At 54.3% G+C, this 16,570-nt stretch overlaps 1 protein-coding gene across 1 annotated transcript in view; it reads left to right on the forward strand.

Moving 5' to 3' along the window:
- The window catches only part of col21a1 (collagen, type XXI, alpha 1), a 485,509-nt gene that overhangs the window by 332,208 nt on the left and 136,731 nt on the right, over nucleotides 1-16,570 (forward strand). The window contains exons 20-21 of the mRNA XM_072498439.1: nucleotides 4,686-4,730; nucleotides 7,213-7,266. Coding sequence (XP_072354540.1) covers nucleotides 4,686-4,730; nucleotides 7,213-7,266 — 99 coding nt within the window. The remainder of the gene's footprint in view (nucleotides 1-4,685; nucleotides 4,731-7,212; nucleotides 7,267-16,570) is intronic.

The following is a 16,570-nucleotide window of genomic DNA, read 5'->3' on the forward strand; positions in this document are numbered from 1 at the left end:
TGGGACGTTTTGTGTTCGGGGAGGGGTTCATTGACTGGGTTAGGCTGTTATATCAGGCTCCAGAGGCTAGTGTAAGGACGAACAGGACAACATCAGATTATTTCAGACTGCACTGCGGGACAAGACAGGGTTGCCCTCTCTCCCCACTGCTGTTTGCGCTGGCCATAGAGCCCCTGGCAATTGCTCTGAGAGCTTCAAGGGACTGGAAAGGGCTGGTCCGGGGTGGGGAGTGGAACATAAAGTCTTGTTATACGCGGATGACCTGTTGTTATACGCATCGGACCCAATGGCGGGGATGGACGGTATCATGGAAACCCTGAGGAAATTTTGCCGGTTTTCAGGATATAAACTGAACCTGGCTAAGAGCAAGTTGGTTGCAATTCTGGCGAGGGAGCAGGAGAGTAGGCTGAAGGGGTTGCCGTTCAGGCTGGTAGGAGAAAGCTTCAGATACTTGGGGATACAGGTGGCACGGGACTGGGGCAAGTTGCATAAGCTCAACCTGTCCTGGTTGGTGGAACGAGTGAGGGAGGAGGTTCGGAGTTGGGATGCGCTCCCACTGTCACTAGTGGGGAGGGTGCAGACTGTTAAGATGACGATTCTCCCAAGATTCTTGTTCATATTTCAGTGTCTCCCCGTTTTCATCCCGAGGTCCTTCTTTAAGAGGCTGAATAAAATTATCCTGGGATTTGTCTGGGCGGGGAAGTCCCCGCGGGTGAGGAAGGTGATGCTCGAAAGGAACAGAGGGGAAGGAGGGCTGGCGTTGCCGAACTTCAGCCACTCTGCTGGGTGGCCAACATAGCGATGATAAGGAAATGGATGGTGGGTACGGGGTCGATTTGGGAGCGGATGGAGGCTGCTTCGTGCAGGGGCACCAGTTTGGCGACCCTGGTTACGGCGCATCTGCAGCTCCCGCCGGTGCGGTACTCCACCAGCCCTATAGTGGTAGCGGCTCTTCAGATCTGGGGGAAGTGGAGGAAGCATATAGGGGAAGTGAGAGCATTGGTGTGGACCCCAATCTGCGGCAATCACCGATTTGCCCCGGGGAACATGGACAGTGGGAATCGACTGTGGCGGAGGGCGGGGATAGCGAGGGTGGGTAATCTGTTCTTGGAAGGGAGCTTCCCGAGCATGAGAGCGTTGGAGGAGAACATAGAACATAGAACATAGAACGATACAGCGCAGTACAGGCCCTTCGGCCCACGATGTTGCACCGAAACAAAAGCCATCTAACCTACACTATGCCATTATCATCCATATGTTTATCCAATAAACTTTTAAATGCCCTCAATGTTGGCGAGTTCTGGCGGGAGGGAATGACTTTAGATACTTGCAGGTGCGGAATTTTGTGCGCAGGCTGGTGCCGTCCTTCCCACGCCTCCCGCCAAAGGGGAGGCAGGACAGGGTAGTATCGAGGGGAGAGGTAGGTGAGGGTAGAGTCTCAGATATTTACAAAGAACTAATGGGAGCAGAGACTACATAGACTGAGGACCTGAAGTTTAAGTAGCAAGAGAAGCTCGGGGGGGGGGGGGGGGGGGGGGTAGATGGAGGACGGTATTTGTGCAGAAGCTCTGAGCAGAGTAAAGACGATCGCAACATGCGCCAGGCTCAGTCTGATCCAGTTTAAGTTCGTGCACCGGGCCCATATGACGGTGGCCTGGATGACTAAATTCTTCGGGCTGGAGGACAAGTGTGCCAGATGCGCAGGTGGGCCGGCTAATCACGTGCACATGTTCTGGTCGTGCCCTAGACTCAGGGGATACTGGCAGGGATTCGCGGACATCATGTCCCGGGTTTTGAAAACTGGGGTGGTAATGAGTCCTGAGGTGGCAATCTTTGGGGTGTCGGAGCACCCGGGAGTCCAGGAGGAGAAAGAGGCCGACGTCTTGGCCTTTGCTTCCCTGGTAGCCCGGTGACAAATACTGTTGGCATGGAGGGACTCAAGACCCCCGAAGACTGAAGTATGGCTATCGGACATGGCGAGCTTTCTCGGTCTAGAGAAAGTTAAGTTCGCCTTGAGGTTCACTATCGGGGTTCGCCCGGAGGTGGCAGCCATTCATTGACTTCTTCGCGGAGAATTAACCGTCAGCAGGGGGGGGGGGGGTTGGGCTCGGGTAGAATAGAGCAGGGGGTGGTTTAGGCAGGTCCGTGCGAGAATGGAGTTGTGGTTTGTACTATGTGTTATTTGCTTCTCCTTTTTGTACAGTACTATACAATGTCACTGTTTATATGCCAAAAATACCTCAATAACATTGTTTATAAAAAAAAGCCAGCATCTACTCAGAAACCTCATCAAAGACAAAGAAACCTATTAGAATCTCTTAGAACTGTCAATCAAACTATGCTCTCAATCCCTTGAACAACTGTGTAAACAAACACCCTGCTGAACTAAGTGCATCATTAGCTAGTGGAATTCAGCCATGCATTCATAATAACTGATATAAAAAAAACATTACAACTCCAGATAATGGAAATGAGAGACCAGATTGTTTTATACTTCAAAGCAGATGGCCTGTCAATCACAGGAGACTCGGTAGCTGTTTTTTCTTTTTTAGTTTAGGCAGCAGGCTATTCTTCCCAAGTTAAAGCACTGTGGACATGCTGTTCAGGTCATGACAGGAGTGTTCCAGCACTGTTTTATTGAATTTTGAATGCACAATAACACATTTTTCAATTGGAAAAGTACTCAAATGCATCTCAGCGCTTACATACAGCTGGTCAATGAAATAATCAACTTACCTTTGCAGGCCAGAGCACTATGATCAATCACTGCAGTAAAAACATCTAACTTATAAGGCAACATCTAATGATAACATTTGAAGTTATCAAAAGATAACTTACTGCCAGGATGTTCCCGGATCCTCTGCAGGCTTCCCCAAATATTCTCGAACTTTCTTACCTGGCAGGTTTTCCAAGGGCTTTCAAAAACTCATCCCGATTAAAAAATACTGTGGGACATGAAATACACATTTCTCCTCGGTCTATCAATGACAGGTCCAACATCACTGGTTGTGCATGCAGGGTTGCAAACAGACCTAACCTGAACCCTTCCCTGCCTATGGGAATCATAGACTCACTATAGTGCAGAAGGAGGCCATTCGGCCCATCGGGTCTGCACCGATGCTCTGAAAGAGAATTTTACCTAGCCACACTACCCTGCCCTAATCCCATAACCCCATCTAACCTGCACATCCTTGGAGACTAAGGGGCAATTTTATCATGGCTGATCCACCTAACCTGCACAACTTTGGAATGTGGGAAGAAACCCATCCTGACACGGGGAGAAAGTGCAAACTCCACACAGTAACCCAAGACCGGAATTGAACCCAGGTCCCTGGCACTGTGAGGCAGCAGTGCTAACCACTGTCCCAATGTGTCGGAAGTTTATGTGGGGCTCTTTTTGAGAGGAAACTTCAAATTTTGGCCCTGCCCCCTCAATTTTTTAAACCCATTCGCAATTTTTTGTGGACATGAAAATTCGACCTCAAGGCCAGGGTTTTTTTTATGACGCTGCCACCGGATGAGTCAGCAAGGAAGGCACCTGCCAAAGGCCACCAGTTAACATTCCAAGGAGCATTAATTTATTGCTGGAGGTGGAACGTCCGCCACTCACGTGGGAGCAAGACCTGCATCAGAGAGTCTTTGCCAATCTGAAAGGCTGGCATGTCTGTAGGGACTGGTTTGTGATGCGGAGCGATGCCACCAGTGCAGGTTCAATTCCTGTACCAGCTGCGGTTACCATGAAGTCCTTGCCTTCTCAAACCTGTCCCTCGCCTGAGGTGGGGTGACCCTCAGATTTAGTCACCAACGGTCAGCTCCCTCTCTCTTGAAGGGGAGATCAGCTTATGGTCTTCGGGGACTATGGCATCTTTCACTTCAGTCCCAAGCAGTGCCAAAAGCAATATGGCCACTGAAGTCCACAGAGTATAAGGTAAGTGTAGGGTTTCTCAAGGTGGGGATGGGAGTTAAGACTCGGGGAGGGTGGGGGTGTTGATGGAGAAGCTGTGGGAAGCACCCACACTGGGGAGACCTTGAGGAAGGGGGAGGGGCACCCTCTGTGGAAAGACGGCTGTTGATAGAGACAACCCTGTCCTTTCCCACCCAAAGATTGAGCTTCACCCGGCTCCTGAACTCATCCTGCCAGCCAGAAAATTGAGGCCAGGCTGGAAATAGCCCTTATGTCATCTTTATTTGCCCAATTAAGGGCCTCAATTAGGCAAGGACAGGCAAGCTGGACTGGGCCTCATCTGCATCACCATTAAACTGCAGACAGATTGAGGTGGGCGAGAGGAAGGTGGGAAGATCATCTGGGGAGTTTTATGGGCCCACTCCTGCATGCAAACCAACCAGCAGAGGACCATAAATTCTGCCCCATACATTTCCTTTCCCTTTAAGGTGTACTGCAGCAGTTCAAGAAGACAGTTCATCATCACCTTCTCAAGGGTAATTAAGGGTGGGCAACAAATGTTGTCCTTGCCAATGACACCCAAATCCCATGAAGGAATTTTTTAAAAGGTTACTTTTTTAACCTATTTTTACCTAAATTATGTAGGAATTTCCCCTATTTTAAAAATGTTATTGCTGACAGGATTCTTTTTCCTTTATTGAATGTTTTTGTTGAATTTAATTCAAATAAATGCTCTATGGTATTATCAAAGAATTATTATTTTGTTGTATGTTTCTTCTAGGGTATTCCCGGAATGCCAGGACATATTGGACCTATGGGACACAAGGTTTGCATACAATTTCAATATCAAGTTTACAAAGCTCATCTTATAGCAAGCTGCTGAAATAGGGCATCCTTAATCAGATCATTTTGCACTGTATATTGCACAAACTCATGATCAGACTTAAGGCTTTTGGTATTTGAAAAGTGCCCAGTCTACCTCAGATTGCTCTGGAAGGGTAAGTTATCTCAAAAATCTGAGTGACGGGTGAAACCAGCTGCTTCGTGCTGCTAATATGCAGTAGCAACATGAGTGGTATTCACCACTAACTGAATGCTACTGTCAAGCAAGAAAGGTGTTCTATCACACAAATGAGTAATGTAGTATATGAATTTCAATACTATTTTGATGCCATGGATGTAGGTAGTACACTCCAAAGACTGGCGGATCGTATCAAACAGCATGTCCCTTCCACTGTTTGCAATGGACAAGGTATTGACCATACTCAACCAGCCTGTCTTGCACAACTCAAAACACAGTGTCCAAAATTAGATATGATCCTCGATTGGACAACATTTGCAAAATAATCCTCAGTATGCTAAGAATTACGCTGGCAACCAATTTAAGATTGTCACTCGGGCTCGGGCTTCAGCTTTACCTGAAGCTACATGCATTAATACACTGCGCCCTGTTTGTTGCATGCAGAAAGAACATGTGCACACATTGTGCCTGTTTCAGTTAAACAGAATAAGTGATAGCCATTCGCTGGTTCATTCCTCAAGGCAATTCTTTGACTAATCAGAGTCAAGCTACCTGATTCAAATTTCAAACAATGCTTGGCGGTTAACTGTCAGTCACTATCAACTGGGGGATCTCCATGGCAATGCTTCTGCCAATCAGAGTCCACTTGCCAACTAATCAGCACTTTCTTTTCATACAGCATAAATTTGTTTTTTCCACTGACATTGGTATTCTTGAGAATTGTCCTAGCGAGTGTAAGATGAATAGCTTTGACAAAAATATCTGTCTTTCAGCAATATTCAAGTCCTACTATCAAACAACCAGTTGAATTGTATTCATGGATTGGGGTGGAAAAATGCGCTGTTTTGATGGTCGCACACCTATGACTGTACCTTTGATATTTTTGTGTCCTTGTTCTCATTTTATTACTTCTTGTTTCTTTTGAAGTAGTGTAGTTATTCTTGTGTTCATTGGACTGCATTTTGTTTCTTTTGTAATAGTGATTTTCAATTAATTTCTGTGTGGTGGATCTCCTGGCAAATATTTTCACGATACATTATCTTCATTTCGGAAAGACAATTAATCAGCTGACAAAAGGGTATCATTGCTGAAATTATGTTTCATTAATATTTGTATATAACAGAAATTGTCTGGTGAGGTAGTTGGAAGCATGCTCATGCTCATTCCTCCAGGAATATGTCCAACCAAAATTGGCAACAGAGCTCGGAGACATGCTGTACAACTGTTTATTATATGGTTTATGTTTACTATATAATATAAACAACATAAGTGTGAAATAGAAGATTCTGGCTGAAACAAATATTACCGTAAACAGGGCACTCAAGGTTGCTCAGGTAACTAAGTGTGCCGAGAGGGGTGCTTCAGAGCTTCAAAGCATGCAAGAAGGCAAGGTGAACCAGCTATGGGAAGATATGGCTGCAAGGCTCGCAGCCAGTTCGACAGACACAGAGGAAGTTCATCCACGATCCCAGGAACAGGATCGTAGTCAGTGTCAGGAATGAAAATGTGTCATCAGCCAGAAGTCAAGACGACTGCCACCGACGTGGGGGAGACTACTCCCAAGAAGCGTGCCGCTGCAGAGAGTTTATTTGTTTTCAGTGCAATAAGAATGGTCATACCCAGGCACGTTGCCACACCAGACAGAGCCAAATAAAAAATAACAAGTTATGAATCAAGTGAGCAAAGTAGAGAGGAATTCAGATGAAGAACCTGAAACATTCAGATTAAGCACAGTGAAAGTGAGCAAAATAACTCTCGGAGCAGTTGGAGCCAGAAGGGAGCACCAGTGCTCCCATGTTGGAGTCGTAACAGAGGGAATCTAGGAGTTCTGTGAGTTTTAAAGGGGGAGGGATGTGGTGATGTGGCCCCTTTAAGAGGCGAGCCCTCACGGCCCACGTGACAGGCTTGATCTATCGCACAGGAGTGCCCGAACCCCAACCAATGAGGAGAAGACGCGGGGCCCTGGGAGCAGGGTCCCAGGCAGAGTGGGACATGTTTAGTGACTCTGTGTATGTGTATAGTGTACCTTGACTTATTACCAATAAACTCTTGTTCCGTTATACTGGAAGTTTGTCTGGTACTGCCTCGAACCACCTTAGTAACGTTAGTGCCTCGGATGTTATAAAGAATTCTGGCACTGGGAAAAAGAGATTAATATTGGTCCTAGATGGTAGGGGATGACCTGTGACACTTCAATTACAATTGCTGCAGTTTTAGATTAGCATAAGTATAATAATAAAAATCAACTATTCTGTGTTAACTAATTTTTTAATGTTATTTATTACAGGGTAGAAATGGAATTACTGGGGAAGTGGGAGAAAGGGGGCCTTCTGGCAAAATGGTAAGTACAATGTACAATGTGAATTCTAATTACATAAATGTTGAAATATCAACCAATGGCTTTTTAAGAAAATTTTGTTTCAAGATTTTACCGTGCAAAAAGCCTGTTTTATTAATTATTCAGTCAGTATTTTGTAATTTTTTAAAGAAATTATAAAAATATTTTTATATCAAAAAATTATATACTTCATCAAAGATCCAGAAAAGTTATGTAAGTTTGATGCACATTTTGGAAGTGCAGCAATAAATTAGCATCAGGTAATGCAGTGCACCTAAGAACAGTAATTGCAGTTATTTTCGCCAAAACACAGTGGCCGGAATTCCCCGGCCATTGCGGTTCACTTTTCCCACTTGCACGCATCCCCGTTCACGGGTTTCCCGGCAGCGTGGAGTAGCTTCAATGGGAAATCCCATTGACAAGCGATGGGAAGACAGAATCTCGCCGCCAGCGAACGGCGCGCTGCCTAGAAATACGCGGTTGGGGGACCGGAGAATTCTGTTGACTTCCCATTCATCAATTATAAAGAAAACTGATTTAGCACACTCAGTTGACCACTTTGTAATATCCAGTTCAGAATTCCTGCCAATTGATCACAGGTTCTAGAACAAGAGGTCACAGGTATAGGTTGAGAGGTAGAACTGAGATGAGGAGGAACTACCTCTCACAGAGGGTGGTGAATTTACTGAACTCGCTGTCCCATAGTGCGGTTGAATTGGAGTCATTAAATGGTTTCAAGAAGGAGATAGATATATTTCCTATAAACAAAACAGGTTAAACAGATATAAGTGGCCAGTAAGAGATCAGCCATGATCTGGTAGAATGGTGGAGCAGGTTAGAAGGGCTGAATTTCCTACTTCTGCTCCTAATTCCTATGTTCTGACGGCATCATGGACGCAGAATTGAGATCTGTAGCACCACTGGACTAAAATGGCATGGGCTTCACTGATATCCACCGCTAATGTATTTCTCTCAGTGCCCCATACTGGGCAGGATGCTAGTGCTGACATGGCACAAATGCACTGATAGCATGAGGAGGGGTTAGATAGTGATATTAATCAGCTATTCTAGCTGACTTAATGCATGTGTTGAAACTTGAAGAGCGATTTTACTAAATGGGAACAAAGTCCCATAGCGAGCGCTTTTAGTCATGTGTTTCCCGGCGCTCACAGCACCAAGAAACACCAGGCTTAAAACACAACTTACGTTTGATAACAAGCCTCAATGGGGAACACGCGGCCGAATCCGCACATAGAACCGTTTTGTACACTGAGGAGCTCCGCTCGTTGGAATTCCTTTTTATAGCGAGAGATCAGTGGGGCGTCATTCTCCGACCCCCCAGAGGGTCGGAGAATGGCCGTTGGCCGCCGTGAATCCCGCCCCCGCCGGTTGCCGAAGTCTCCGAAGGGAGAAAAGTCGGCGGGGCGTTAATGGCGCCGCTGCCGCGGAGAATGTCACGGGTCTGCGCAAGGCAGCCGATTTTCGGCCTGCCGATATTCTCCCTTCCGGATGGGCCGAAGTCCCGTCGACGTGATGACCGTTCACGTCGACGTGAATCAAACCTCCTTTTCATCGGCGTGACCCGGTGCTCCAGGCTGACGCCGACCAGCGTGGAGGTGAGTGACGGCCTGGGGGGTTGGCTCTGGGCAGGCAATGGCGTGGCCGCAGTCTGATTGCGTGAGGAGAGGTGTGTCTCGGGTTGTGTGTGTGTGTGTGTGCGGCGGGGGGGGGGGGTGGTTAGAGTAGGCTGGGCTCCGGGGGAGTGCCGGGAGGGGGTCCGTGCCGGGGTGGAGGTTTGGGGGGGGGTCCGTGCCGGGGTGGAGGTTGGGGGTTGGGGGGGGTCCGTGCTGGGGTGGAGGTTGGGGGGGGGTCCGTGCTGGGGTGGAGGTTGGGGGGGGGGTCCATGCCGTGCCGGGGTGGAGGTTGGGGGTGGGTCCGTGCTGGGGTGGAGGTTGGTGGGGGGGTCCGTGCCGGGGTGGATGTTGGGGGGGGGGTCCGTGCTGGGGTGGAGGTTGGGGGGGGGTCCGTGCCTTGCCGGGGTGGAGGTTGGGGGTTGGGGGGGGTCCGTGCTGGGGTGGAGGTTGGGGGTGGGTCCGTGCTGGGGTGGAGGTTGGGGGGGGTCCATGCCGTGCCGGGGTGGAGGTTGGGGGTGGGTCCGTGCTGGGGTGGAGGTTGGTGGGGGGGTCCGTGCCGGGGTGGAGGTTGGGGGGGGTCCGTGCTGGGGTGGAGGTTGGGGGGGGGTCTGTGCCGTGCCGGGGTGGAGGTTGGGGGTTGGGGGGGGGTCCGTGCTGGGGTGGAGGTTGGGGGGGGTCCGTGCTGGGGTGGAGGTTGGGGGGGGTCCGTGCCGTGCCGGGGTGGAGGTTGGGGGGGGTCCGTGCTGGGGTGGAGTTTGGGGGGGGTCCGTGCCGTGCCAGGGTGGAGGTTGGGGGTTGGGGGGGTCCGTGCTGGGGTGGAGGTTGGGGGGGTGTCCGTCCTGGGGTGGAGGTTGGGGGGCGTCCGTGCTGGGGTGGAGGTTGGGGGGGGGTCCGTGCTGGGGTGGAGGTTGGGGGGCGTCCGTGCCGTGCCGGGGTGGAGGTTGGGGGATGGGGGGGGGTCCATGCTGGGTTGGAGGTTGGGGGGGGTCCGTGCTGGGGTGGAGGTTGGGGGGGGGGTCCGTGCTGGGGTGCAGATTGGGGGGGGTCCGTGCCGGGGTGGAGGTTGGGGGGGGTCCATGCTGGGGTGGAGGTTGGGGGGGGTCCGTGCTGGGGTGGAGGATGGGGGGGGTCCGTGCCGTGCCGGGGTGGAGGTTGGGGGTTGGGGGGGGGGTCCGTGCTGGGGTGGAGGTTGGGGGGGGGGGTCCGTGCTGGGGTGGAGGTTGGGGGGTGTCCGTGCCGTGCCGGGGTGGAGGTTGGGGGTTGGGGGGGGGGTCCGTGCTGGGGTGGAGGTTGGGGGGGGGTCCGTGCTGGGGTGGAGGTTGGGCGGGGGTCCGTGCTGGGGTGGAGGTTGGGCGGGGGTCCGTGCTGGGGTGGAGGTTGGGGGGGGTCCGTGCCGAGGAGGGGGATGGGAGGGCAAGTGAGTTGGTCCACCTGGCCAGGTGCCAGCCTCCAACAGTTGGACCCATGCGGTCCATGCCACCTGGCTGGGGAGAGGAGGGGATGTGGGCAATGATGACATGTCGTCGTTCCCCTCCCCCCACCAGGCCGTCATGTTTTCAGATCATCCAGCGATGTTGGCCGCCGTGGTGGCACCCGCTCATGTCTATGTTGCCCTGGATGAGGAGGAGGAGGAGGAAGAGCGTGCCAGAGAGGCGGCGCAGGCTGCCGCAGAGGGGCAGGCGGCAGCCGCCCAGGCTGGAGGGACACCTGACCGACAGGACGAGGAGGGGGAAGAGGACGTCGCAGCCCCACGACAACGGAGGCACCCGACGGCGCCCCGTGTGTACCGGCCCCGGCAGTCATGCCAGGACCTCACGGACCGGGAATGCAGGAGGAGACTCCGGATGAGCCGGGAAACCGTGGCACACATCTGCCACCTGCTGGCACACCTGTCACCGCGTGGCACTGGCTGGGGACACCCTCTCCCCGTGTCCGTCAAGGTTACGGTGGCCCTGAACTTTTATGCAACGGGGTCATTCCAGGCACCGAGTGGGGACCTGTCCGGCATATCGCAGACATCGGTGCACCGGTGCATCCGGGCAGTGACAGATGCCCTATATGCCATGGCGCACCGCTACATCCGCTTCCCCGTGGACCGGGCCAGCCAAGATGCCCGGGCCGTGGGCTTCTCTGCCGTGGCCGGGTTCCCCATGGTCCAGGGCGCGATCGATGGGATGCACGTCGCCGTGCGGCCACCTGCAGATAACAGGGCCGTATTCACTAATAGGAAGGGGACCTATTCGATGAACGTACAGGTGGTCTGCGACCACCGCATGATGATCCTGCACGTCTGCGCCCGTCACCCAGGCAGTGTACACGACTCATTCGTGTTGTCGCGGTCATCCATCCCCGGCATGTACGAGGGGCGCCATCCCCGGCTGAGGGGCTGGTTGCTGGGCGACAGGGGCTACCCATTGCGATCGTGGCTGATGACGCCTATACGGAGGCCACGCAATGAGGCGGAGAACCGCTACAATGATGCCCATGTAGCGACAAGGGGAGTGATCGAGAGGTGCTTTGGCGTGCTGAAGATGCGTTTCAGGTGCCTGGACCTCTCTGGGGGCGCCCTCCAGTACCGGTCAGATAGGGTCGGCCGCATCATTGTGGTGTGCTGCGTCCTGCACAACATAGCCCAGCAGAGGGGCGATGTGCCGCAGGCAGAGGAGGGCGGAGTGGAGGAGCAGCAGGAAGAGGCCCAGTCCTCCCAGATGAGGGGGATGGGGGCAATGGTCAGGGCAGACGGGGTAGACACAGGCGGGTGGCTGTCCACCGTTACCGGCTGGCCCAGCGGGCACGGGACAGACTGATAGACGCCCGCTTCACTGACTAGATGGGCGTGGGAATCGGGTAGTATGGCCACAGACCGCACACCATGGCAACAGCCGACCACCCACTCGCCACACCCATCCACCCACCCAGCACCCTCACCCCCCTCCCCAACCCCACCCACCCCACCCGCATGCACACCACCCCCCCCCCCCCCCCCCCCCCCCCCCCCCCCCCCATTGCTGATCCACCTGCAGCACAACGGGCCGGGCTCACACAGTTGCGGGTGGACGCGTGTCTATCGCAGGCAATGGAGGATGATGACAACCCGCCCTGCGATGAGCTCCTGGCTCGACATCGTTGGACTATGTCTGACCCATGGCCACAGTACCACCATCCACCCGGACCATCCTTGCATGCGGCTGTGACACTGCAGCGCACGGTCCCGTCCTCTGCCCGGGGGATGTTGATGGCGGCCCAGGGGGAAGGGGGCAGACTCACCTGGGGCTGAGGTAAGACCACCCCTCACACACACACTTGCGCTCAACGTACATGACACCCCCGCACACTTTGGACAGAGCACAAAGGCAGCTTCGCTAGGTGTAACATTGACTTTAATAACCAAAGGAGTTCATGCACGTGCCCTAGCCCCTAAAATTCATCTGTGCCCTGCACCCGTGCCAACTTACTCAGTGTCTAATTGTTTGGCCTTACGGGCCCTTTGACTACGTCTACGTGGTTCCCCAGACGGTACAGCAGAACTGGAGGTGGACTCCTGTGATTCCTGCCCTCTGACACTGGATCCCTTTGGCGGCCGTTTCCTGGGGCGTGCTGGCCTAGATGGGCCAGGCTGCGGCCCGGGCGACTGGGATGGCGAGCTGCCAGCCTGTCCTGCCCGTTGCCCACCCGATGCACCTGGGACGGAAGGGGGGGGGAGTCCGAGGTGTCACGGTGTACCGGGACCTCCCCTACAGAGGGAACCAGGACGGACCACACCACCTCCTCCTCCCTCGGGGTGCCCGATGGCCCCCAGGCCTCTACATGAGTGGGGGATGCGAACAGACTGGCCATCCAACGCCCCCCCGACATCTGGCGCTGCCAGTCCTGGAGGCCCGTGCTGGTATCGACAGGGGTCTGCAGGTTTGCAGCCATGGAGCCCAGGGGGTTGGCAAACCCTGTCTGTGACAGTGCGACGCCGGCTCGCACATGGCCACTGGCGCCGATGCCCTCAGCGATGGCCTGCAGAGACTGGGCCATGGCCTGCTGAGACTGGGCCATGGCCTGCAGAGACTGGGCTATGGCGTTGAGCGCCTCTGCCATCTGGCACTGGCACTGGCTCATGGCCTCCTGTGAGAGGGCAGCCATTTCCTGGGCCACAGACGCCACCTGCACGGAAGGCCCCAGGCCTCGCAAACCGTTCCCCATGTCTGACACCGTCGCACCCATTGCCTCCACCGCGGACGCCACCCGTGCGCTGTCAGCCTGGGTGGCACGCATGACCGGCACCACTCCCAGCTCCTGGACGCGGGTGGACTCCTCCACCTGCGACCGCAGCCGCCGCAAGCCGCCCGTCACCCTCTTCGCTCGTCTCCGGGTCGGTGGTTGCATCGGATCTATGTGTGGGTGTGGTAACTCCAGGAACCCGGGATCCATCTGGGCGGCAGATGTTCGCTTGGGCTGGGCTGCCCTCCGACTGCCCGGTCCCTCTGCTGCTCCTACCTCCACCTGCTGTACCGGGACGGCTGTGTTGTGTGCACCAGTGAGTGTACCAGACGCCTCATCACTAAAGTGCCCAACCGTGGTGAGTGTTTCTGCGATGGTGGAGGGTGTTGGTGACAGCAGTGGCGTTGTGTCGTGCTCTTCGTCCCACTCTGAGTCCATGGCACTTTGGGGTGGGGGTTCCTCTCCACCCATCCACTCTGAGTCACTGTCCGGTATTTCGTCTTCCTGGGTAGTGCTGTCCCGGGTAGGGGTGTCCTGGGTAGTGCAGTCCCGGGTAGGGGTGTCCTGGGTAGTGGTGTCCTGGGTAGTGGTGTCCTGGGTAGTGGTATCCTGGGTAGTGGTGTCCTGGCTCGGATGTGACGGGGGCCTGTGGCTGCCCACCTCGTCGCTGGGTGGTCGCTCCCGCACGTGACGGGGGTGTCATCTCCCTGTTGCTCCAGGTCTCCCGTGGTGTGCGAGGGGCATCCTGCTGGCGTCGCATGCTGGAGGGTCCAGGTCTCTCCGTCTCCCGTGGTCTCCGAGGGGCATCCTGCGGGCGTCGCATGCTGGAGAGTCCGGGTCTCTCCGTCTCCCGTGGTCTCCGAGGGGCATCCTGCGGGCGTCGCATGCTGTAGGGTGCGGGTCTCTCCATCTCCTGTGGTCTCCGAGGGGCATCCTGCGGGCGTCGCATGCTGGAGGGTGCGGGTCTCTCCATCTCCCGTGGTCTCCGAGGGGCATCCTGCGGCCGTCGCTTGCTGGAGGGTGCGGGTCTCTCCGTCTCCTGTGGTCTCCGAGGGGCATCCTGCGGGCGTCGCATGCTGGAGGGTGCGTGTCTCTCCGTCTCCTGTGGTCTCCGAGGGGCATCCTGCGGGCGGTCTGCATCTGCGGGGATGGGTGCCTCGACGTTTGGTCCTGCGATACACAATGAAGCATGCATGGTTAGACATCAGGCAGTGATCAGGTGATACGGGGAGGGGGATATAGGGGAGGGGGGATATGGGGACGGGCTGTCGGTGGCTCACTCGCTAGTACGCCCCCGACCTCTGCATCAGCAACCTCCCGGTCCTCAGGTCCGCCAGCCAGTTCCAGGGCCCTTTCCTCGTGTACGGTCAGTGGCCTCTCATCAGCGGGCCCTCCTCCAGTCCTCACATGCTCCCTATTGTTGTGTGCGCGCTTCTCCTGTGGGGGGGGGGGGGGGGGGGCAGGGGTAAAAGGCAACAGTGTTAGGCAGGTATATGAATGCACGCCATCGGTTGCACTCCATTTTTTAATGATGTCCTGATCTCTAAGGCCACCCAAAGCCATCTCCAACCCTCCCAGCCCGATAGCACCCACACAACAAATGCCAGGTTGGCACCTTGGCAGTGCCAGCTGGGCACCTCATCAGTGCCAGGATGGTACTCAGGTGGAACTGCCAGTGTGCCAGGATGGCAGTGCAGGGTGCCCGGGTAGCACCAGCAGTACCAAGATACCAACCTTCCCAAAGGGCTTGCACCTTGGAGCATCCTATCCCATGGGAGACCCTCACGAGTGCCTTTCCGTCTGCTCCCCACTTGTGGAGACCAGTACTAATCGGCACTCGCCTGAGATCTCCAAGGCAAAGGAGATTGATCCCGTGCCTCGGGCAACCGGGAATCTGCACATTAAATTGAGGACAGCTATCTCGCTTTAATATGCAGGCTTGCTAAAATGTGACCCCACTCACAATGGGCAGGACTCACATTGCAACGCCTCGTGAGATCGGGTAGATCCCAGGAGCGGGGTCTCCCGGCTTTTATCGGCCAGTCTGCATCTACACCAGTGATGGGATCATACTTTCTAGAAGAGCAACACCTTTCTAGACGACAGCTGTTCCCTGGGATCGGGCAACCCCTCGACCGTCTGCTCCCTCGGGAGTACCTAATATGCTGCAGTATTTGTCTGGTGCTCACCAGAGGGTGACCCGGGAGCCCTATCACTAACATAACCCACTGAGGTTATTGTCTCTGGATGGTGCTGGTTAAAAACAGTGGCTTCCCTGGAGTCGTGCTTCTGGAGGGTGAGCCGAGGATCTGGATCGGGGGGCCTGTACCCCGATGGCCCGGATCGTCTGATGGTGAGCCTGCAAAACAAAAGACATGAGATGAGATCCTGGGAAGGACTGGTCTGTGGGTGAGGGGTGACTCGCTTGCTATAGGAACATCGACGTTGCATTGGACTCTCACTTGTTTGGCACATGCCAACCTCCAACGCAGCCACTATCCTCTCATCGACCTCCCCTGCGGGTTGGATGGCCCTCTCCTCCGAAGGGGTCTGGACCTGGATGTCTGTGACTCCCCCTCCTGTCTTCTGGCGCTCAAACCTATTGTGGGTCGCCGTTTCCTTGGGGACACAGAAAGGACATAGTAAAACGTTGGGAGGCGAGTTCATGGTGGCATGTGTGTGCAAGGCTCCAGGCCAATGAGGGAATACATGTGGTTAGGGTTTAATGGAGGGTGGGCTGTAAGTGAGATGCAGGTAGGTGGGGTGTTGTGAGGAATGAGGGATGGGAGTGATGCCAGGGGCATAGAGGTGGTGACTCATCCGAGCTGCCCTAAGGAGATCATTTGTCTTTTAGGTATTGCGTGCCAGTCCTCCTGGTGATGCTTCCACTACGGACAGCCTCTGCCACCTCTTCTCAATCGCTGTTGGATAGGACGGGCTTGAGTCTCTGCCACACCCTGGGGAAGAGAATTCCCTTCTCTCTGTGATGCCATCCAACATGCAATATATTTCAAACTCACGGAATCGGGGTGGGGGGGGGGGGGGGGGGAACAGGTCTCCGTGCAGCCATCTTCTTGGTGGAATAACAGTCTGAGCTGAATGGCGTTCTTATAAACAGCTCCAGCTTGTGAGAATCTTTAATGCGAATCCCGGCCTCAGCGAATCAAGCCAGTAGGGCCAGGAATCGCATACATTTGTCATGGGCAGAGTGCTGGCCCATTTGCATGACCTGAATTTCACCTGAACAGCACTGGCAGTGGGAGCGTGAATTCAATGAGATTCACTTCCAGCAGGAGAACATAATTGCCCAAACGAAGAATTCTGCCCTATATCAGTGAATATCTGCCATCCTGGCAGCAGCATTATGCCTTTAAGGGGTCCTGGCAATATTGCTCTCTTCGTGCCTCCAAGAATAACAAGAGGATAGCTGCTTGGTAACAAAGCATATCTCCTGTACATCTGGT

This window comes from Scyliorhinus torazame, chromosome 4 (assembly GCF_047496885.1).
Source record: "Scyliorhinus torazame isolate Kashiwa2021f chromosome 4, sScyTor2.1, whole genome shotgun sequence".
Classification (NCBI taxonomy): Eukaryota; Metazoa; Chordata; class Chondrichthyes; order Carcharhiniformes; family Scyliorhinidae; genus Scyliorhinus; species Scyliorhinus torazame.